The sequence below is a fragment of the Rhinoraja longicauda genome, chromosome 21, assembly GCF_053455715.1.
Source record: "Rhinoraja longicauda isolate Sanriku21f chromosome 21, sRhiLon1.1, whole genome shotgun sequence".
NCBI classification, from domain to species: domain Eukaryota; kingdom Metazoa; phylum Chordata; class Chondrichthyes; order Rajiformes; family Arhynchobatidae; genus Rhinoraja; species Rhinoraja longicauda.
This window is the reverse complement of record NC_135973.1, coordinates 18,872,080-18,894,512: the sequence shown is the minus strand read 5'-3', so window position 1 is coordinate 18,894,512 and position 22,433 is coordinate 18,872,080. Positions and strand designations below refer to the sequence as shown.

General features: G+C 51.2%; 1 protein-coding gene across 6 annotated transcripts; it reads left to right on the top strand.

Annotated features, from left to right (window-relative positions):
* Positions 1–511: 511 nt before the first annotated feature.
* anks3 (ankyrin repeat and sterile alpha motif domain containing 3) lies at positions 512–22,063 on the top strand. Of its 6 annotated transcripts, none has more exons than XM_078417936.1 (17): positions 512–750; positions 1,939–2,122; positions 3,577–3,775; positions 4,498–4,619; positions 5,787–5,868; positions 6,606–6,741; positions 7,391–7,561; positions 8,402–8,527; positions 10,258–10,376; positions 11,191–11,358; positions 12,366–12,490; positions 12,858–12,999; positions 14,572–14,744; positions 16,061–16,155; positions 16,806–16,892; positions 18,779–18,873; positions 19,472–22,063. In XM_078417936.1, exons 1-16 carry the CDS (start codon positions 714–716, stop codon positions 18,868–18,870), a joined length of 2,058 nt encoding a protein of 685 aa, XP_078274062.1. In that variant the 5' UTR covers positions 512–713; the 3' UTR covers positions 18,871–18,873; positions 19,472–22,063. The 6 variants fall into 6 exon arrangements, with proteins under 6 accessions (XP_078274062.1, XP_078274065.1, XP_078274064.1 ...); XM_078417939.1 differs by having other exon boundaries at positions 512–769; XM_078417938.1 differs by having other exon boundaries at positions 512–829.
* The last annotated feature ends 370 nt before the right edge of the window (positions 22,064–22,433 follow it).

Here is a 22,433-nt window from a genome sequence, read left to right as displayed (position 1 = left end):
AAATGGAGTAACTCAACGAGTTGGACAGATTCTCTGGAGAAAAGGAATAGGTGTCTGTCCCCGGGAGGACAGTCTGAAGAAGGGTCTCGACCCGAAACGTCACCCATTCCTTCTCTCCTGAGATGCTGCCTGACCTGCTGAGTTACTCCAGCATTTTGTGAATAAATACCTCCATCTCTGGGACTGCCTGTCAGGCCCGGGAGTTACCTGTCTACCCCGGGGGATACCTGCACTTCATGAGCTGTGAACACTTTGTATTTTATTAAATTATTTATCATAAATTATATTAAATAATCGTCAAAGACTTTAATTTCGGTAAAGGCAAAGTTTCCACGCAGTGGCAAAGAGCTGCCAAACAGGGAGGTCCTCCGAAGCTGCGCCGCTATTTGTAGCGGAGCAGGAGTTTCCACCCGGCGATCACCCTTCTTGGCCGCACGACACCCGCCTTGTCCCTACCGGGGCGCGCCGATTGGCTGATCCGCGGCAAGTGGGGCAGTGTAGCCGGAAGAGAACCGGCGCTGAGCGCCACGGCGGCCATTTTGTACCACGACAAATATTTTGTTTTTATAAAGGTACCGAGTAAGAGAGTGGGCGAATCCGGGGGACTGATGGCTCCAAGGACGTGAGAGACAGGGGCAACAACCTCTGATTCGTGCAAAGGGCGCAGTAGTTCCTGGACACGGGTCGGCGCCACACAGGGAGCGCAGTAACCCATGGCAACGGGGGTCAGGGACACGCCGAGGATGCACGGTAACCCATGACAACAGGGGTTAGTGAGACATTCGAGGTGTGCAGAACCCATGGCAGCGAGTGTAGTGAGGCATGAAAGGTGTGCACTAACCTATGACTGTTGGGGTTATTGAGGGTGTTGGGACCTCCAGCAGCAGGGCCACCTGACTTGGCTCACCGATTGAGGTAAAACGCAAGGTGCTGCAGAAGCTCAGCGGGTCTTGCAGCATCAGTGGAGGGAAATTGACAGACAACTTTTCGGGTCGGGACCCTTCTTCAGAATGTCCATTCCCTCCATAGTCTGCCCGGCCCGCTGAGTTCCTCCCCTGCTTTGTATTTTGCTCAATAATCCAGCATCGGCAGTTCCTTGTGTCTCCAACTATCTTTTAGAAGTGTTTAGCTGGATCTGAGTGATCATGAACAGTGCTGGATAATTCATATTTTCCTTTCTCAGACATTCAGATTCTCATCCTGTGCCACAAACATTAATTCCTACACTCTCAGCTCAGCTGATGCTGCAGAGCATTCTGGCACCGATGTCTGTAGGTAAGCAGACCTTGTTTGCTGGTGTGAGTGTGGGAATAGTCCCACGGATGTTGATCACGCATGCCAGGTCCTGATCCCAGGCTGGACGGTATAGTTTTATCTCCCTGCTGTTGATGTGCGGGGTGCATTAGTTCAGCTTAGTTGAGTTTATTGTCACATGTACCCAGGTGCAGTGAAAAGCCTATTTGTTGGGTACTATCCAGTTACCGAAAGACAATACATGATTACAATCAAGCTGTCCACAGTGTACAAATACAGGATAAAAGGAATATTGTTTACTGCAAGATAAAGTCCGATTAAAGATAGTCCAAAGTTCTCCAGTGAGGTAAATGGTAGATCAGGACCACTCTCTAGTTGGTGATAGGATGGTTCATTTGCCTGATAACAACTGTGAAGAAACTGTCCCCGAATCTGGAGGCATGCTTTTTCATACTTCTGTACCTCTTGCCTGATGGGAGAGGGGAGAAGAGGGAGTGATTGGGGTGAGACTCATCCTTGATTATGCTGGTGGCCTTACCGAGGCAACGTGCAGTGTAGATGGAATCAATGGAAGGGAGGTTGCTTTGCATAATGGCTGCATTCACAATTCTCTGCAATTTCTTGCAAACTTGGATGGAGCTGTTCTCCTGCTGAGGGTTGTGACGAGCTGCTCTGATTGTACAGGAGGTGGGAGCAGCATGTCTGAGCTGAGTGACGAGGCGAGTGAGACGGAGCTCCTGAATCGCAGCTTGTCGATGTGGCACGACTTTGAGCAACTGGTGGGCAGTGCGGACCTGGACCTTCCACTGGACATTCACACAGCGGCCTCGATTGGGCAATATGATGTGGTCAAAGGGTGGATCCATGGGTAAGAGGGCAGGACGTTGCAGCCAAGGTGCAGCCAAAACACCACCATTTCATTAGGCCCACTTTCCCAAGCAACATTACAATTGCATGTACAGATCTATAAAAAAAACTACCACCTCAATCAATATTTTGGAGCCTTTAGAAGCATGTCCTTTCAGACACAGGAGTTTAAAAGTGTTTTTCAGTTCTGATGTAGAACTATTGATCTGAAACATTAACATCCCTGTCCTTTAATGCTGGCTTCCAGCATTTTCTGTTTTTATTTGCTCTAACAAATAAATTATTTGGATGAAAATGTAGGTGTCTGGTTAGTGATGACATGAAAATTGGTAGAATTACGAGTAATGAGATAGATTATCAATAGATACAGCAGAATAGAGAACGGCTGGAAATTTGGGTGGAGAAATAGCAGATGAAGTTTAGTCTGGACGTGTGAGATGTTTTGGAGGTCATGTGCAAGAGGAAAGTGTACAGTAAGTGGCTGGACACATGGTGAAAGTCCATCGCTCCCTGAAAGTAGAAACACAAGTGCATGGGGTGGTAAAGAAGCATGCTTGCCTTCATAGGTCGGGTGTTGATATATGAAAGTTGGGAAGTTATGTTCCAACTGTATAAAACTTTAGTTAGGTCACAGTTGAAGTACTGTGTGCAGTTCTGGTGCATTACAGGAAGGATGTGGGGGCTTTGGAGAAGGTGCAGAAGAGGTTTACCAGGATGTTGGCTCGATTGGAGAGTATTAGTCGTAAGGAGAGATTGGACAAACTTGGAATGTTTTCTCTGCAGCATCGGAGACTGAGGTGTAACTTAATAGAAGTTTTAAAATTATGAGAGACATAAATAAAGTAGAGTCAGAGTTTGTTTCCCAGTGTGGAAATATCAAATTCTGGAGGGCACAGGTTTAAGGTAAGTTTGCACAGCGAGTGGTGGATGCCGGGAATATGAAGTTGTGGGGGTAGTGGTAGAATCAGATATGATAGCAACATTTAATAGGCATTTAGACAGATGCATAAACAGGTGGGGGATGGAGTGATACAGAGCATGTACAGGCAGATGGGATGGTTAGAATGGCACCATGATTGGTGTAGACATAGTGGGCTAAAGGGCCTGTTCCTCTGTTGTATATTCAAAAGGAGTGTTGGGCACAGAATTATGTCATCATTGATGCCATAACATAGAAGTTGTGTCAAGTCTGACTCATGCCCACCTAAGCCAGTTGAACATCCAGACAGGTGAACACTGGGAGATGGTTGCTATCACGTATGGCTCTGGAAAGAAAATAGTTCTTTAGTTGCTCTGATAAAAAATGCAGCATTATTTGTTGAATTACTGGCCTCTTGGCACTGGCAGGACTGTTGGGGGTGATGATGAGGGATGTGTGGTGGGCCCTGTCTGTGGGATGAGTATGTGTGGCAGCGCTGAAACTGAGGACTGACTCTCACTGATCCCTGTGACTAGAGGAGAAGTGAATGCCAATCAGAGGAACCAAGGTGGGTGGACGCCACTCATGTACGCGTCGTACATCGGCCATGACACCATCGTTCACCTCTTGCTGGAGGCGGGAGTGGATGTCAACATGACGACGGAGAGAGGGCAGAGTGCCCTGATGCTGGCAGCGAGCTGTGGCAACGAGAGCATTGCCTACTTCCTGCTTCAGGTCAGTTGTTCTCAGGCTCAGCGATTCTGGCCCTCACCCGTACAGAGATGCTGAACAGGCTGCTGTTGCCCACCAATGTGCTGTGCAGTGGTTATATAACTGGGCTGGGATAGAGATACTGGTCAGCCCGCTGTTGCCTGTCCACTTGTGCTGTCCACATGACTGGACTGGGATAGAGATACTGGCCCACTGTTGCTTGCTGCAGTGGTTATATGACTGGACTGGAATCCAGAGGGCTAGACTCAAGTTCAAACTCATCACCACAGCCAGGGACTTGAAATTCAAATTAAATACATTTGAAGCGTTGAGCTGGTATCAGTAATGGTAACCATGACATCTCAGTGCTGGCTAATTGTTCCCAGGCACACCAACTATTCAAGTCCTACAGCAATGCAAGCCCAAAATACTTATTTCCGAGTTTAAATGTTTGATTCTCAGATAGCCAGACCCATTGAGTACAGATCAGCCCCAAAGAGAAGATTACACAGACTTCTGATGAATAGTAAGTCCAGCAAGGGTTAACACAGCACCGCTAACAATGTTTATTTAATTATTTAATGAGAAAGGGAGTAGATAAATGAAGCTTGTAACTGAAAACTAATCAGAAGTAGAAATAAGGACGATGTTGGAAATATCAGGGTACTGGGAGTTCCAACTGCAGTGGGATTTGAACTGGGAGGGTAAGATTCTTGAACTGAATGGCTTTCCATGTATTGCTACAGCAAGCGGCTGAGCTGGAGATGAAGGATGACCGTGGCTGGACTGCCCTGTTCCACTGCACCAGCACTGGGCACCAACAGATGGTCAAGTTCCTTCTGGACAATGGGGCGGATACAAACTTAAAGTAAGAGCAAACACCACACATCCTTCATGTGTACTCTCTACCATGGCAAGTAAAGTCGCATGTATCAGTGGGTCTGTTGGACCTACATTTTATCACATCCCCCCAAAGCAAAACAAGAAGGACAATGTCACCCTATGTCTGACTCCCTTCTGACGACATTTCCAATTTTGGGATCCAAACCATCTCACCCAATGAAGCAGAGATTCATCAAGTCATATAACACGTAAACAGGCCCTTTGGCCCAACTTGTCCATGCCAATCAAGACGCCCAAGTAAGTCCCATTTGCCCGCGTTTGGCCCATATCCTTCTAAACCTTTCCTATCTATGCACCTGTCTAAATGTCTTTTAAATGTTAATAATACCTGCCTCAACTACCTCCTCTGGCAGCTTGTTCCTTACACCCACCACCCACTGAGTAAAAAACGTCCCCCTCGGGTTCCTGTAAAATCTTTCCCCTCTCACCTTAAACCTATGTCCTGTGGGTTTGATTCCCTGACTCTGGGTAAAAGACTCTATCTATTCCCCTTGTGATCTTAAACACCTCTATAAGATCAGTTCTGAGACCTGTTCCGGTGCTGTACTGTTCTATATATTGTAGCTATTAGCAAACATGGTTGAGAGAAGGCAGGACTAGCAGCTCAGTCTCCCAGGGCACACCGTCCCATGCTTCAGTGTGTCAGAGTGGGGTTGGGTAAGAGATGAGGTATTGTCTGAAGGGCTAAAGGGTCTGTTTCTATACTGCACAACACTATGACATTATCACTTTGTTTAGTTTAGTTTAGAGATACAGCGTGGAAACAGGCCCTTTGGCCCACCGAGTCCACGCCGACCAGTGATCCCTGTACACTTGCACTACCGTATACACTTGGGACAATTTACAATTTATACCAAAGCCAGTTAACCTACAAACCTGAACATCTTTGGAGTTTGGGAGAAAACTGGATCACACGGAGAAAACCCACACGGTCACAGAGAGAACGTACAAACTATACAGATAGCACCCGTGGTCAATATCAAACCTGGGTCTCTGGCCCTGTAAGGCAGCTGTGCTGCCGTGCCACCCTTTTTTTTTACTTCCCTTCATCCCCTTCCTTTTCCTCATTTTCTCAACCGTCCCTCCTCAAGCCCTTGTGGTGAACGGGTGATACCGATGTCCTCTGTTACAGAGAGCCCACGCGTGGATTTACACCGCTGATGGAAGCCGCGGCCTCGGGTCACGAGATCATCGTGCAGTCCCTCCTGAACCACGTGCGTGTTGCTCATTCCCACCTCTCGTGTCGCGATAACAGCGCAGGGTGGGACGGTGAAGGGGAGCTGGGTGCAGCCACCCTCAGCCTAGTACCCAGGCAGCATATGTTCCCTGTCGGAGACCCCGGTTGACAGGCTGTCTCAGTGTCTGAGGTGGGGGAGGGGGTGGAGGGGCAAGCGCCAGCTGAGGTGGGGGGGGGGGGGCTTATCAGCCCCAGCTGGCCAGTGCCGACTGAGCTCTGGATTGACATGCACAATACACTGACTGGTACACACCATCGTTGGTTATTGGTTCAGTGTAGAGCATGGTGTCTATGCCCAGAGCCTATACATGTGCTCTTGGGGTCTGTACGCCTGTGTCCAGGGTACATGTTGTATGTTTGTACATGCGTGCACACGCCTATCTGTGTACGTGTCGTGGGTTGTGTGTATGCACGCGTGCACGTACGGATGCATATCTGTACATGTTATGATGGGTCTGGGTGTGTTTTTGTGTCCCTCGCTCCATCTGGATATCATATATATATATATATGTATTGCGGGACCGTGTGTGTCTATCTGGGTAGGTGCTGTGGGACTGCGTGTGTGTGTGTCTGTCTGGGTAGATGCTGTGGGACTGCGTGTGTGTGTCTATCTGGGTACATCACGGGATTGTGTGTGTGTGTGTCTATCTGGGTGTGTGTTATGGGACTGGGTGTGCGTGTCCAGGATCTAATATCAGCTGATTGTGAACGCAGGATGTCCGTGTGGATGTGAAGGATGACGATGGGGACACAGCCCGCTCCTTGGCTCTGATGTGTGGATACGTGAAGATAGCGAGTCTCATCGACCTGCACACTGCGCCCATGCCCAAGTCGGTGCGCAGGGATACCGGTGGGTTGCACTCCAGGATCGCAAGAATTCCAGCAAATAACTGCTGATTGCTCCAGGCAGGGGATTTATTTCATAGAGTAGTGGAGCTATACAGCACTGAAGCAGGCCCTTTGGCCCAACTCATCCATGCCAACCAAGTTGCCTAACCGAACTTGAACCTGGCCCATATCCCTCCAAACCATTCCTATGCAAGTACCTGTCCAAGTGTCTTTTAAATGTTGTTATTGTACCCACCTATCTCACTCTGACAGCTTATTTCATAAAAGTACCACACTGCGTGAAACGTTGCCCCTTTTAAAACTCCCCCCACCCCCGCCCCACCCACCTTTAACTTACACTTTCCAGTTCAAGGCCGCACTATCCCGGGGAAAGAGAGGGACATGGAGTCAGTGGGCTGGAGAGTGGAGTGAGCAGTGTGGTGAGGATGGAGGTACTGGAGCATTCTTGAGTTGTGCACCCTCCCTGGGACTGGTTTCCTGCCGTCGTGGAATCAGTGCGTGCGTGATACAAAGGCAGGCTGGTGATGGGGGAGGAGGGAGTCAGTGTGGGTGGGGGCTGTAGGTGATCTGCCAGAAAATCCCAGGGCATGGCTTTGTGAGCAGCCTGCTGACTACTAACGAGCAACCTGACGACCTCAATGTTTTTGCAGGAATGGAAGAAGACTTCAGTTCCTCTGATGAGTTCAGCCCATTCCATCTCCCTCAGCCGCAAGCTCGGCACCCGCAGTCTCGGAGAAACAAAGGTCCCAGTATTCACGATGGGCCTCAGGCACTAGCCCACATCACCCGGCAGGAATCTGGGCGATGGGCTCGGCAGCACGGTAAGGTGCTGCTGATAATGTTGGTTTGAGTGGCACAACACATAGAGTGCTGCCTCACAGCACCAGAGACGTGGGTTTGATCCTGACCTCGGATGCTGCATGTGTGGAGTTTACATGTTCTCCCCGTGACTACATGGGTTTCGTCCAGGTGCTCCGGTTTCTGTGCACATCCCAAAAGTGCGGGTTTATAGGTTAATTAGCTTCGGTAAATTGCCTCCGAAAGTAGGATAACATAAAAGTAGTGGAAAGAAGGGTGCCAACTCGAAACGTGACCTATCCATGTTCTCCAGAGATGCTGCCTAACCCACCGAGTTACTCCAGCACTCTGTGAAATGTCACCTATCCATGTTCTCCAGAGATCTGCCTAACCCACTGAGTTACTCCAGTACTTTGTGTCTTTTTTCTATAAGCAGAATCTGCAGTTCCTTGTTTCTACAGAGAACTAGTGTGAATGGGTGATCGATGGTTGGCGTGGACTCGGTGGACTGAAGGGCCTGTTTCCATGTTGTATCTCACGATCAATCAGTTTCTTGAGGCAGACGCAGAGAAATGAGGCATTTAGCCCAGAGTGGCCAAACTGACATGTGGGAATATGGAGGTCTTGGTTGAACATCCCATTCAAAAGGAAACACGGCTGGCAGAGTAGCATTCCCTCAGTCCTGCAGTGTGATCACCCTCAGTCTGGCACTGAGAACTCACAGCCCTGCCGCAGAACAACAGCTGCAGTGGATCGGATCTGATGGGGAGGCACGGAGCTTTGTTCTGAATGGGGCCTGAGCAGTGTAATTAGTCAGTGGCAGGACTCACCCTGACCAGTCTCTCTTCCTCCCCTCTTCACAGACTCACTCCCACCTCAAGGGTATGTCACGTTCAAAAACAACCAGGATGAAGAAGACGGGAATATCCGGAACCGCGATGTCACCTCCCCGATTAATGAGCACGATGTTGAGAGCAACAGCAGCAGAGGTACGGTCGGCCGTTCTTATCCCACCGTTGCTCAACCAGTCCTGACCTTGCTCTGTGTGTGAGGGACAGAGTGACTGCATGTGTGCGTCAGTGAGTCATACAGCGTGAAAACAGGCCTGTCAGCCCAATTATTCCACGCAGACAAAGGTGCCTACCTGAGCTAGGCCTACTTGCTTCTATTTGGCCATAGCCCTCTCAGCCTTTCCCACACGTGAATTTGTCTTTCAAACATTGTAATTGTACCTGCCTCTACCATCTCTGTCGGCTAATTCCATCTACCCATCACCCTCTGTTTGAAAAGCCTGCCCCTCAGGTGCCCTTTAAATCTTTCCCCTCCAACCTTGAACCTTACTTAGCCTTCTAGTTTTAAACTCCCCTACCCTGTGAAAGTCTATGGCCATTTATCTTATCAATGATTTTAGAAACCTATATAAGCTCACCCCTTGGCCTTGTTCACATTAGAGAAACAGTCCAACCCTATGCAGTCTCTCCTCAGAACACAAGACCTCCAGCCCTGGCAACAATGATATTCCAACTCTTGTGCTCAATGCCTTTACCAATGAAGACAAGTATGCCACATGGCTTCTTCGTCGCCCAGTCTAACTTTGTCACTGCTTTCAGGGAATTATTTATTTGTACCTCAAAGCCTCTCTGTTCTACAACATTCACCAGGGCCTTGCTATTCCCTGTGTAAGTCCTGCCCTGGTTTAACATTGCAAAATACGTCCATTTGCACTTATCCAAGTTAAATTTCATTTGCTATTCCTTTGCTCACTTTCTCAGTTGACCTAGATCCTGTTGTAACTTTGAACAACCTTCTTCACTGTCCATTATACCACCAATTTTTGTGTCATCTGCAAACCTACTAATCTTGTCACCTACACGTTCTAAATCATTAATATGTATGAGAAACAACAGTGGACCCAGTACTGATCTATATAAACTGAAGAAGAGTCCCAACCGGAAACATCACCTATCCATGTCCTCCAGAAATGTTGCAAGACCCGTTGAGTTACTCCAGTACTTTGTGTCTTTCTTTGTAAACCAGCATCTGTGGTTCCTTGTGTCTACCCAGTAGTGTTCCCTCAGACACACCATTGAGCACAACCCTCCACCACCATTCTTGGACTCCTTCACCCAGCCAAGCTTGTATCCAGTTGGTTTACTCACTCAAGACCCCATGTGGTCGAACCTTCTGAACCAGACTATCACGCGCGACTTGTCAAAGGCTCTGCCAAAGTCCATGTAGACAAGCTTTGTCGCCCTGCTCCCTTCAGTCCTCTTCGTCGCCTCTTCAAAAATCTCACTTAAATCCATGAAACACGTTTTCCCTCGCACAAAGCAATGCTGACTATCCTTCATCCGTTCCACCTTTCCAAATGCAGATAGGTCCAGTCTCTCGGAGTAACTTGCCCACCATTGGTGTTAGGCTGACAGTCTGCAGTGTGTGTGAGCCAGTGTTCAAGTGAGAGAACGTGTGATGAATCTCCTCGTCTAGGCTGTGTGCTGGCTGGTGACAAGATGTTATTGAGTGCCGAGGCCTTTGTTTGTGGCCCTCACTCCAGCCACTTGGCAGTTGTCTTTCATCCTGTGGTCTGAGTTCTGCTGTCTTCCAGCCCATTTCCGCACGTGGGTGTGTGGGCAAGTTTTGCGGGCTGGGGTTTGAGCATGGGGTGTTATAGTCTGGCAACAGAGTCCCAGTGATGACTGAGAGTTTGTCTCTGCCGTAGAGGAGAATCCTTTCTGCATCACCGACGCCGTGACCGCCCGGAGGAGCAGCGACAGCAGCAGCGACGGACTGGCGAGGGCTCTCGGGGTCAGCCGCGAGGGGTCCCTGGAGAGCAACGAGGTGAGAGTGGGTGTGAGAGGGACGTGGAGAGCATGAGGTGAGAGTGGGAGACAGAGGGGTCCCTGGAATGCAACGAGGTGAGAGTGGGAGACAGAGGGGCCCCTGGAGAGTAACGAGGTGAGAGTGGGAGACAGAGGGGCCCCTGGAGAGCAACGAGGTGAGAGTGGGAGACAGAGGGGCCCTGAGAGAGCAACGAGGTGAGAGTGGGAGACAGAGGGGCCCTGAGAGAGCAACGAGGTGAGAGTGGGAGACAGAGGGGCCCTGAGAGAGCAACGAGGTGAGAGTGGGAGACAGAGGGGCCCTGAGAGAGCAACGAGGTGAGAGTGGGAGACAGAGGGGCCCTGAGAGAGCAACGAGGTGAGAGTGGGAGACAGAGGGGCCCTGAGAGAGCAACGAGGTGAGAGTGGGAGACAGAGGGGCCCTGAGAGAGCAACGAGGTGAGAGTGGGAGACAGAGGGGCCCTGAGAGAGCAACGAGGTGAGAGTGGGTGTGAGAGGGACGTGGAGAGCATGAGGTGAGAGTGAGAATTAGACAGAGGATCCCTGGAGAGCAACAAGATGAGAGTGGGTCGAGGAGAGTGACAGGGTGAGAGTGAACATCAGAGGAGTCCATGCCGAACATGTTGCCAAGACCAACTCATCTGTCTGCACAGAATCAATATCCCTCTGCTGCTGTTGGCTTGTACAGTTCAATGACACTCCCTGACTGTGACTCAGCGATGGAATGACAGTCAGTGGGACTTGCTGTCCAATGTTCTGCATCAATGGTACCACTGGCCACATTCCCTAAAAACAAATCCTTGTGTTTCCTGAAGGATTCGGATCAGCCGAATAGGAGCTGCAACAAAAGGCACCTGCGAAGCCGCAGAGGCCAAGGGAGGAGCAGCGAGAGTTTGCTGTGCCGGGACAGCGACATTGACACCGCTCCCAGCTCACAGCCACTGATCCCACCTGAGGAGGGGGACAGGTATCACGGACCACAGGTATAAGGTGGGCCTGAGGGGGGGCGGGGGGAACTGTACGTAGCCCCACCCTGCCACGGGGGACAGACCTGTGGGAATAGGACGAGAGGGAGAGCGGTACATAACCGGCCCACCCTGACACAGGGGAAGCATCTGTGGGGAGCTGACCAGGAGGGAAGAGCTATACGTAACCCCACCCTGCCACAGGGGGGTGGGTCTGGGGAGACTGAACAGGGGGAAGGAGCTGTACGTAATCCCAACCTACACTGTCCTGTCTATGGACAATCGAACACGCTGAATGGAGGAGATGTTAGCAGCACCACAACACCACTGGGAGGGAAACTTCATAAGTTCTAGGGGCAGAATTAGGTCATTCGGCCCATCGTCTACTCCGCCGTTCAATCATGGATGATTTTATCTTTCCCTCTCTACCCCATTCTACTGCCTCCGCCCCATAACCCCTAACCCCCTTACTAATCAAAACTCGTTAACTCTTTCAATATCCAGAGTCGGGTTATTTTTCAGAGAGCAAGATATTCAAGCAGCAACATGACTGCAGACCCCAGTGCGTTGCTCCCAGACCCAGGGTCACTATCTGTGTCACGTTCCCAGCACGGAATCAGTTTCACAGACACCGAGGCACATCTCAGCTGCTTACACAGATGATTATTGACCAATGGCAACTCGGGCTGGGATCCCCCTGTGCATTGTAAACAGGACCTGCCAGGGACACAGGGTGGGTGGGCAGCATGTGTGGAAGGGGAACGTTTACATCTCAGTCCGGTCAGTCCCAGCCCGGGAGCCGGGGCATTCACCTGCTGCTGATCTGTGTTGTGTAAAACATGGCAGCCCCCCCCCCCCCCCAATCTCCCCCACCCCGATCTCCCCCCCCCTTCGCTCCCCATCAACACGTGGGGTGTTCCTGGCGCTTCCCTCGCTAGGGCAGGAGGGATGGGCCGAGTGGCCTGCCCCCTCTCCTGGTCATCGCAGAGTGTGCCTCACAGTTGTGGTGTGTTCCCGTTGTGCAGGATCTGCCGGGGTTCCTGGAGCAGATCGGATGCCTGAAGTATCTGCACATCCTGGAGGAGCAGGACGTGGACCTGCGCATATTCCTCACGCTGACCGAGAGCGACCTGAAGGAAGTGGGCATCACGTGAGTAGGTGAACCGCGGGGTGCCCGGACTGCCAGGGCCCTGCTGCACATACACCACCCGGATAGGCTGGAGGTACCGGCAGTGGCACGCCCAGGGAGTGTGGGGAAACAATGTGGGGGTGACAGGGCGAGCCGTGGGGGGCCGGGGGTATGTGTTGGGGTGGAGGGTCAGGTAGTGCAGGTCCAGGGAGATGGGATTGCTGGCATGAAGAAGGGGGATGGGAGCTGGGGTGGTAGGGAGGTGGGTGGTAGGGAGGTGGGTGGGAGGGCGGGGAGGTGGGTGGGAGGGCGGGGAGGTGGGTGGGAGGGCGGGGAGAAGCCCGAGGGAGAAGGTGGGGAGATGTGTGAGCTTGCCGTGTCTCCGCAGGTTGTTTGGGCCAAAGAGGAAGATGACAGCGGCGATCGCTCGCTGGCACAGTAATGCTCTGCCCCTCAGCAACAGCCTGGAGCAAGCATACGCCGACCAGCTGGAGACTGAGATGCAGGAAATGGCCATCCAGCTGCACAAGGTGCCGGCATTTCATAAAGCAACCCGTCTGCTCTTTCACCAGGGATTTCATTCCCCTCGGAAACACAGTACATCAGACACAGAGTGAATCTCCCTCTGCACTGTCCCATCACACACTCCAAGGATGGGGACAGCATGAATTCTTCCTTCTATATTGGGGACCTGGGGTGGAGGGTGCTACATCGAATAGTCCCCTGTAAGAGTCGTGAGCTGGTTCATGGAGTCCCCAGCCATCACTACTGCGGGCTGGAAGAGCCTATGTCCCATATATATGGAGTGTGCGAGGGTGTGCAGCCCCTGTTTGAATATTTGAAAAGGCTGCTCCTTGTTTTCTGGCTCCATGTTGGTCCCACCATCCTGTGGTGAGGAGTAGACCGGTTGCAGGATGTCCAGGGTGGTTTGAAGGATAGGGATAGCAGAAGGTTGACACAGAGCACAACTCTGTGTACACTGTAGAACTGCTGCCGCACTGCGCCAGTGACCCGAGTTCTATTCTGACCTCGGCTACTGTTCTTATGGAGTCTGCATGTTCTATCCTTGGCAACGTGGGTTTCCCCCGGGCGCTCCAGTTTCCCCGCTTATCCCAAAGACGTGCGGGTTTGTAGGTTAATTGGCCCTAGTGTGTACGGAGTGGGATAGCATAGAACTAATGTGAGCGGGTGATCAATGGTCAGCATGAACTCGGTGGGCTGAAGGGCCAGTTTCCATGCTGTATCTCTGAACTAAACTAAACTGTGTCACCACACACTCACTCCCAGGATAGAGACAGCCAATGTGACACAGAGTAAATCTCCCTCTATTGTGCTGCAGAATCACCATCGTTCTGGGTGGCTGTCAACGTGGTACACTGAGCCACTCTCACTCTACATCTCCGCACTCTGACTTTGAGTATATGTTGTCCCTATATACGATCATGAGAGATGTACATTGGGTGGACAGAACCTTTTTCCCAGGGTGGAAATGTCCAACATTAGAGGGCATGGCACCAAGGCGAGAGGGGGAAAGTTTAAAGCAGATTAGTTTTTAGTTTAGTTTAGCGATACAACGTGGAAACAAGCCCTTTGGCTGACCGAGTCCGTGCCGACCAGCGATGCCATACACTAGCACTATCCTACACACCAGGGATAATCCACCAAAGCCAATCTATGTCCTCCAGAGATGGTGCCTGACCTGTTGAGTTACTCCAGCACTTTGTGTCTTTTTTAAACCAGAATTTGCAGTTTCTTATGTCACACCATAAGGGAGGGTGGGCAGAGGGGACAGTGTAGGATGTGTGTGAAGTGGACAGATGGAGAAAGTAGGGGAGGGAAATGAAACTGGGTGAGAGGGGTTAATTTAGTTTAGAGATACAGTGTGGAAACAGGCCCTTGTGCCTAGTTAGTGTGTGCTGACCAGCGACCCCCATACAGCAGCATTATCCCAAATCCGAGGGAAAATTTACAATCTTTACCAAAGCTAATTAACCTACAAACCTGTACATCGTTGGAGTGTTATGTTCTAACACTGCACAGCAAGAGGTGAAGCAAACTCTGGTTTCTGATCATTGCTTGATGTTCTGTGATCCCTCTGTTAGAAGTGTGAAGAAGTGGAGTTGTTAACGGGGCGAGTATCTCAGGAACAGGAGCTGCGGGCTGTGGTGGAAGGGGTTTTAATGGAAGACAAAATAGCCTGGAAAAAGCAACAGAAACAGCTGGAGGAGACGCAGGAAGTATGTGGCGAGACAATGGTCATCCTCAAACAAATCAGGTGAGGATCCGCGTTCAGGAAGCCCTGCATCAAACAGTGGGCATAAAGGGGTGGTTAGTGCCATTACACCCATGGTAGCGGTATCATAAAGGGGCATGTTATTCCACCCCGATAGGGGTATCAGAATCAACAGGGTGCTTCTTTAGGTGAGGGGGAGGAGGTTTGGAGGGGAAAGGTTGTTTTACAGAGAGTGGTTGCTACCTGGAACATGCAGCCAGAATTAGTTGGCTGGAGTTGGATGCAGTCACTACATTTAAGAAATATTAGACAGACACTTAAATAGACAGGCATAGAAGATACGTACCTAATGTGAGGAAATGGGATTAGTGTAGATGAGCAAAAGGGTTAGTGTGAACGTAGTTGGTCAAAGGGCACTTTTCCGTGCTGTACGGAATATAGTCTGGAAACCAGAAATGGCCATGTTGCCTTTAATATGTTAAAGCTGTGTTGTGAATCACCGAATCTCAGAGCGAGACCCTTGGCGGTTTGGTCCACAGAGTAGCCTGTGGGGTCTCCCCGAGTAATGCTGCCGCAACACTGACCCAGTGCTGATTCCCAGTCACACAGTGTCTCACTGTTAAGACTAGTCCTTCCTAGCAGCCCTTAAGGAAACGTGCTGCACCATACCAGCGGCATTCTTCCCACTGGAGCCGTGCACCACTGTGGAACTGTGTACCGGAATGAATGTGCACGAGTGTGTGTGTGCGTGTTTGTGTGCGTGTGCATGGGTATGTGTGTGTGTACGTTTGTGTGTGTGCATGCGTGGCTGTATGTATGTGCACGGTTCTATGGGTGTGCATGACTGAAACTGCACGGCTGTGTGCACGTGTGCGTGTTTGTATGTGTGTGCATCACTGGGTCTGCACGATGGACTGTGCATGACTGGCTGTGCAGCGCTCAGTGCCACCAATGCATCATTATTGTGGGTGCGAGGTGCACTGGGCAGGTGAGGGCCTCTGACTCTTGTGAGAGAATTAGACCATCATGTAGAGAAATATTAAGCATTTCACTCCCATCGGTGTTATTCAGGGGAATTTTATTCTGGGAATAAGGTTGCTGGGCAAAATAAAGTTGCAGCATAATGTTAGGATGTGCTTGCTAACTGTTGGTCAGGCCTAAGCTGGTGAAGAGGCGGACAGGGGGGGACAGGAGAGGTGAGCTGCACCCCAGAGGTGGGCGAGGAGGTTGTGGAGGAGGTTGCTGGGGGAGAGGGGAGCCAGGGATGGGTGAAAGGCGGCCTGGTATCCCTGTAATGTCAGTTCCCATAGATCCGCTCCATGCAGTAACGGCGTTACACACTGTATCCTCCCTTGCAGAGCCTGCCAGTCTGAACTGCTGCACCGACTCAGCGACAGCGCTGCACAGCGCAGGGGCACAGAGGCTCGGAGACCACCGGCACGCACGCAGGAAGGTGAGGATGGCCACGCCAGGGCGGTCTCGCACCAGTCACCCCATTACGGCACAGATGGCGAGGCTTCGGACACGGTGCAGGGAGGTTTACCACACTGACACATAGATTAGAGGGTATTAGCTACACGGAGAGACACAAAGTGCTGGAGTAACTCGGTGACTCAGGCAGCATCTCTATAGAACATGGATAGGTGACGTTGTGGGTGGGGAACCTTTTTAAGAAGGATGTTTTCTGAGGGATACTGCCTGACCCACTGAGCTACTCCAGCACTTTGTGCTTCTTATATAAACCAGCATCAATAGTTCAACTTTGTGTCCAGGGTATCAGAGGCCGAGGGGAAACCTGATAGAAGTTTATAAAATTATGAGAGGCATGGATAAGGTAGACAGTCAGAATCTTTAACTTGGCATCATGTTCGGAAAGACATTGTGACAGGTTGGGCAGGGGGAGCAGAGTGAGTGTTGCACTGTTGGGGGAGGGGAGGGGAGGGGAGGGGAGGGGCAGAGCAGAGTGAGATGGAGAGAGGCGTTGATCTAATGCTCACCTGATGCTGGGTGGGTACTGAATGGCAGCTCTTGTGTGTAGTTATCGGAGAGTCTGACCAGTGTTTGGGTTCTTGGGGTGAGTAACTCTGTCCTTCCTCATTGCAGAGGGCCGGGCTGACTGGGCGTCTGTGCTGGGCTCACTGGGCTCACTGGAGCTCGGCGCAACACTGAAGGAATCCACTTTGGAAATGGGTGAGCAGCAGTGCGGAGGGTGGTCTGTGTCACGTGGCGCTCCGTGTGGGGGGGGAGGGTCTGTGTCATGTGGTGCTCCGTGTGTGGGGGGGGAGGGTCTGTGTCACGTGGCGCTCCGTGAGGGGGGGTCTGCGTCACGTGGTGCTCCGTGTGGGGGGTCTGTGTCACGTGGCGCTCCGTGTGGGGGGGGAGGGTCTGTGTCACGTGGTGCTCCGTGTGTGGGGGGGGGAGGGTCTGTGTCACGTGGCGCTCCGTGAGGGGGGGTCTGCGTCACGTGGTGCTCCGTGTGGGGGGTCTGTGTCACGTGGCGCTCCATGTGGGGGGGGGGGGGGTCTGTGTCACGTGGTGTTCCGTGTGTGGGGTCTGTGTCACGTGGTGCTCCGTGTGGAGGGTCTGTGTCACCTTGGCGCTCCGTGTGGGGGGTCTGTGTCACGTGGTGCTCCGTGTGGGGGGTCTGTGTCACGTGGTGTTCCGTGTGGGGGTCTGTGTCACGTGGTGCTCCGTGTGGGGGGTCTGTGTCACGTGGTGCTCCGTGTGGGGGGGGTCTGTGTCACGTGGTGCTCCGTGTGTGGGGGGGGTCTGTGTCACGTGGTGCTCCGTGTGGGAGGGTCCATCTGTCACGTGGCGCTCCATGTGGGGGCGGAGAGGGTCTGTGTCACGTGGCGCTCTGTGTGGGGGAGGTGGGTCAGGGAGGGGTGACCCAGTGCCCGTCTGGGGCAACGCTGTGGGACCGTCTGCCGAGGAATAGGGAACGCTCAATGCTGAGACTGAAACCCTCGCAATCTCTCCGTCACTGACACTGCACACCAAGCCTCCAACTGGAGACTCCTTACGTGGAGGGGCAAAGGCGGGGTGACCTCTCGTTAGTTTTTAGTTTGTTTAGTGTAAACAGGCCCTTCGGCCCACTGAGTCCATGCTGACCATCGATCTGTCACACAAGTTCTGTGTTATCCCACTTTCCCATCCATTCCCTACATATTAGGGACAATTTACAGAGGTCAGTTAACCTACAAACCCGCACGTCTTTGAGATGTGGGAGGAAACTGGAGCTCCCAGAGGAGACCCACAAATTCCCAGAGTCCCTGAACTACACAGACTGCCAGGCTAATCCCACATCAGCGACTAGTAGAAATCCCCATCCTAATTCAGTATCGAACCCGGGTCTCTGGCGCTGTGAGACACTCATAACTGAAATGCAAGGGTGGGAAATCTCCCCCAGTCTCAGGAGGGTCTTGGCCGTTGTGAGTCTAAAAGAGAAGACGCATGGCAAAGATGAGTGGGAAGCAAGAGGAATGGGGAACTTATAAAGAACAACCGAAGGTGACTAAAAAGGCAATACGGGGAGAAAAGATGAAGTACAAAGGTAAGCTAGCCAAGAATGTAAAGGAGGATAGTAAAAGGTTCTTGAGGTATGAGAAAAGGAGAAGATTAGTTAAGGCAAATGTGGGTCCCTTGGTCAGAAACAGGTGAATTTATTATGGGGAGCAAGGAAATGGCAGACGAGTTGAATAGGTACTTTGGTTCTGTCTTCACTAAGGAAGACACAAACAATCTAAATGTACTAGGGGACAGAGGACATAGGGTGATGGAGGAACTGAAGGATATTCACATTAGTCAGGAAATGGTGTTGGGTAGACTGATGGGATTGAAGGCTGATATATCCCCAGGGCCTGATGGTCTGCATCCCAGGGTACGCAAGGAGATGGCTCTAGAAATCATGGAGAAGGCAGGAACGGGGAACTGATTGTGGATGATCAGCCATAATCACATTGAATGGTGGTGCTGGCTCGAAGGACCGGATGGCCTACTGCACCTATTTTTAATGTATCTATGAGTCAATGTCCTCCCTCCCCGATCCTCGCCTCAAGCTGCTATTACTGTTCCAGGTAAAGCCATGCAGAGAGTTGAAAAGAACCTGGAAACCCTGCTGAGTGCAGACACAAAGAGGACAGAGTGGGGTCAGAACGCCGACATCTGACAGGTGGGTAAAGAACCACACTCATTCCCCGCTTTGTCTGTGTTTGCTCTCCCACCCTGACCCCTTCCTCCCTGCTCTCACTCCTGCCCTCAATCTTGCTCCATCTCTCATCCCCAATGCTAGTGCTGGAAGCTCAGAGCGTCAGACAGCACAGAAACAGGCCCTTCAGCTCAACACGTCCATGCCAACCAAGATGCTCTCTTTACACTAGTCCCATTTGCCTGCGTTTGGCCCATATCCCTCTAAGCCTTTCCTATCCATGTACCTTTCCAAGTATCATAGTACCAGCCTCACCTGCCTCCTCTGACAACATGTTCCATACACCCACCACCTTCTGTGTGAAAGAGTTGCCCCTTGGATTCCTATTAGATCTTTCCTTACTTTAAACCCATGTCCACTGGTTCTTGATTCCCCCCTGGGTAAAAGACTGCATTCACCCTATCTATTTCCATCATGATTTTATACACCTCTATAAGATCACCCCTCGTCCTCCTGTGCTCCAAGTAATACAATCCCACCCTGCCCAACCTCTCCCTTTAGCTCAGGCCCTCTGGTCCTGGTAACATCGTCTGTTTACAGTCCTCATTTCCCTCCTGTGTAGGTACTTCACTGTCAGATACCGAGGGAGTTGCTGAATCCAGAACCAGCTAATGAGACGGAGGGTGAGACTCCACCCTGAAGTAAAGCCGCCTGTCCCCGCTGGTCCCGGCCAGGGCCAGACCAGGGAAGCAGCCGGGGACCGGCCTGGATGTGACGTACAGGACATGGAGCTCCTGTGATGCAGAGTAGAGACGGGGAGATGATTCTCAGCACAGGCATCTCTCCATGACCGACCCGGAGATGATGGTGGTTCAGCCAGTGGCAATCTGCAGCATCCAACCTGCCGAGACAGTGCACGCTGAGGCACGGATCCACACTCTGACCAGGGGTGGTGATGGAGGCAGAGACAATGGAGGCATTTAAAGGGCTTTTGGATAGGCACTTGGAATGGAGGGATATGGATGATGTGTGTTTATACTGAGGATTATTATCGGAAGCAGGAGTGACCTTTGGAAGCTGAGCCCCTCGGGAGCGGTGAGAAGCACTGAGCACCCCCCGACCCCCCCCCCCACTCGGAGGCTGTGGTCTGTGGGATAATGGAGACCCAGAACTGGTGCCGACCACAAGCCGAGGGACCAATGAACCACGGCCTCATGCACACACCGAGGCCCAGATCAAAGAGGGACTTCAGGGAAGGACCACAACCAATGAACTGTGATGTTCCAGGGAACATGTCCTGGACCAATGAACTGTGACTTTATATAACAAGAGGCCATGTGAGTGGCAAATAAACCAGGCTCCATGTGACTGAGGCTCGTGTAATGTGTGGAGTGTGTCCATGTGTACAGACCCTGGCACCAGCTCGCCCTCTGTGGCTCCAATGGAAATCTGTTGTATTTCAAGCAGAACAGAGTTATTGCAGCTCAGCCCAGTCAGAGCAAGGGACATACAGAGCGTTGGCCATGTTTGTACGTACACATGTTGGTAGGGTGTGTAGCCCCTCTAGGGGGCATCCACCTCTCACTAAATGCTTGGCTCTACTGTGTAGCTGTGGTTAATGAGTTGATGAAAATGGCATCAGTCTGGTTCACTGCCCTCATGTATTGTGGTGGATGGAGCAGCGCAGTGTCCAGTGTGACCATGTCCACTACTCAAGCTGTGGCTAGTTGACATATAGGCAAAGATTAAACGACCAGGAGAACTCAGCATGGCCTAGCAAGGACGGGGGGGTCCGAGTGCAGGTGGACTTGAGTGGGGCAAGGGAGTTGAGATGGCAAGCAACTGGAAGCTCAGGATGGCTATTAAAGACAGACACGTTCTCCATGCCTCATCTGTACATGGTCCCACATTCCCACGGAATCTCTCCCTTTGTTTCCATCCTTAATCCTACCTCCACCTGCCCATCAGAGCTGCCCTTGTCTGTTCTAGATCGGTCCCATCCCTCCCTGCACCTCCGTATATAGGCACCTCAAGATTTACGAATGTTTGATTGATGCATTTTTGAAACAACACGCTTGTTTAATTAATAACAAACCCTAATTTGTGTGCACAAAATTGACGCTTAGCAGAGTAGTCACCTATATGTTTAATTTGCATGTTTTTGAATTACGTGATGCTCTTCAGGAACATAACTACTGTGTAAAACGCAGGGTGCCACCTTTCAGGTTTAGGTAATGTCACGTGCACCAAGGTACAGTGAAAAGCTTTGTTCTGCAGCCAGGACTGGGGAGGAAAATAGTGTACCGGCCTTTATTACAGAAGAAATGAGCTGGAGAAAGATGTCTGGTTGTAATTTTTCGAGAGCTCCAGCAAGACCAATCCTGGAGCAGTCTGTGCTCATTGGGTCTTCTTACTTTAAAAATGATAGTCTTTTCAAAGAAAGTGCAGAAAAGTCTGCAGAAGGGTCCTGATGCGAAACATCATCTGTCCATTACCTACACAGATGCTGCCTGATCTGTTGAGTTTCTCCAGCAAGTGTTTTGCTCAGGATTCCAGCAACTGCAGTCTCAACGTGTCTCCATTTTACTGCACCATTGCGAAATCTCCTTAAAGTGTGCCTACTTTGAAAAATTCTTGAGTTAAGAGTCTGAAGTATATTTTATTGTCATATGTCTCAAAATGGAACAATGAAATTCTTACTTGTAACAGCACAACAGGTTTGTAAAAATAATACTCTGTAAACACCATAACAAATGGGAGTTCTGTGAGGCCTTCTCCCATTGCTCCCTGTGACTCCATTGCCTGAAGGGAGACTAGAAATTACACCGTCTCATTGAAACAGATAAAATTAGGACATGGGTTGATGGGCTGTGAGCAAGGACGGGTCGAGAGGGACACTGACACCGGCTCAGGGTAAGCAGCAGGTCCTTGACGATAGAGAGCAAGAGAAACTCCACTCCGAGGCAATCATCCTTTGGAACATTCCATCTCCAAGGAATTGGGGAGTGCAGGTGTTGAGTTCAATTCAGAGCAGGCTTCTGCACATTGAGGGTGAGTGAGAGAAAGCCTCACAGAACTCTAGTCAGTGCAGGAAATGACACAGGTGGATGGCAGAAGAGGTTGGAAGGGCCCAATGGTCTCCACCCGCTCCCATTTCTGATGTTCAAATATTCTGAGAGACTGCAGATTTGTACTGTAGTTTTGTAGGATCCATCTTGTACTGCGGTTTTGCAGCACTGTGCTGCAGATCCTGCTGTGCTGTGTTGCAGGTTTTACTGCAGGTCCTGCAGCGCTGTCCTGTTGCCTCGGGACCTCGGCCAGCCCTTGAGCTGCGCCCTCTGTTGGCGAGCGCTGCCGAAGCAGGAAGGCGGTATCCCGACATTGTGTGCGAATATTTGCATACTTTCTTTACTATCGGTTCTCTCCGGTAACGGTGCGCGGATGTTCGCGGTAAACACCGGGGTCGCCTCATCGCTATCACCCTTTAAAACATGAAGATGATTTGGCAGCAACCGTTGGCGACCTGCTCAACCTCACCGTACAGTGTGGTGCTGCTGGCCAGAGCCTGGTTCTGCGGGCAATCC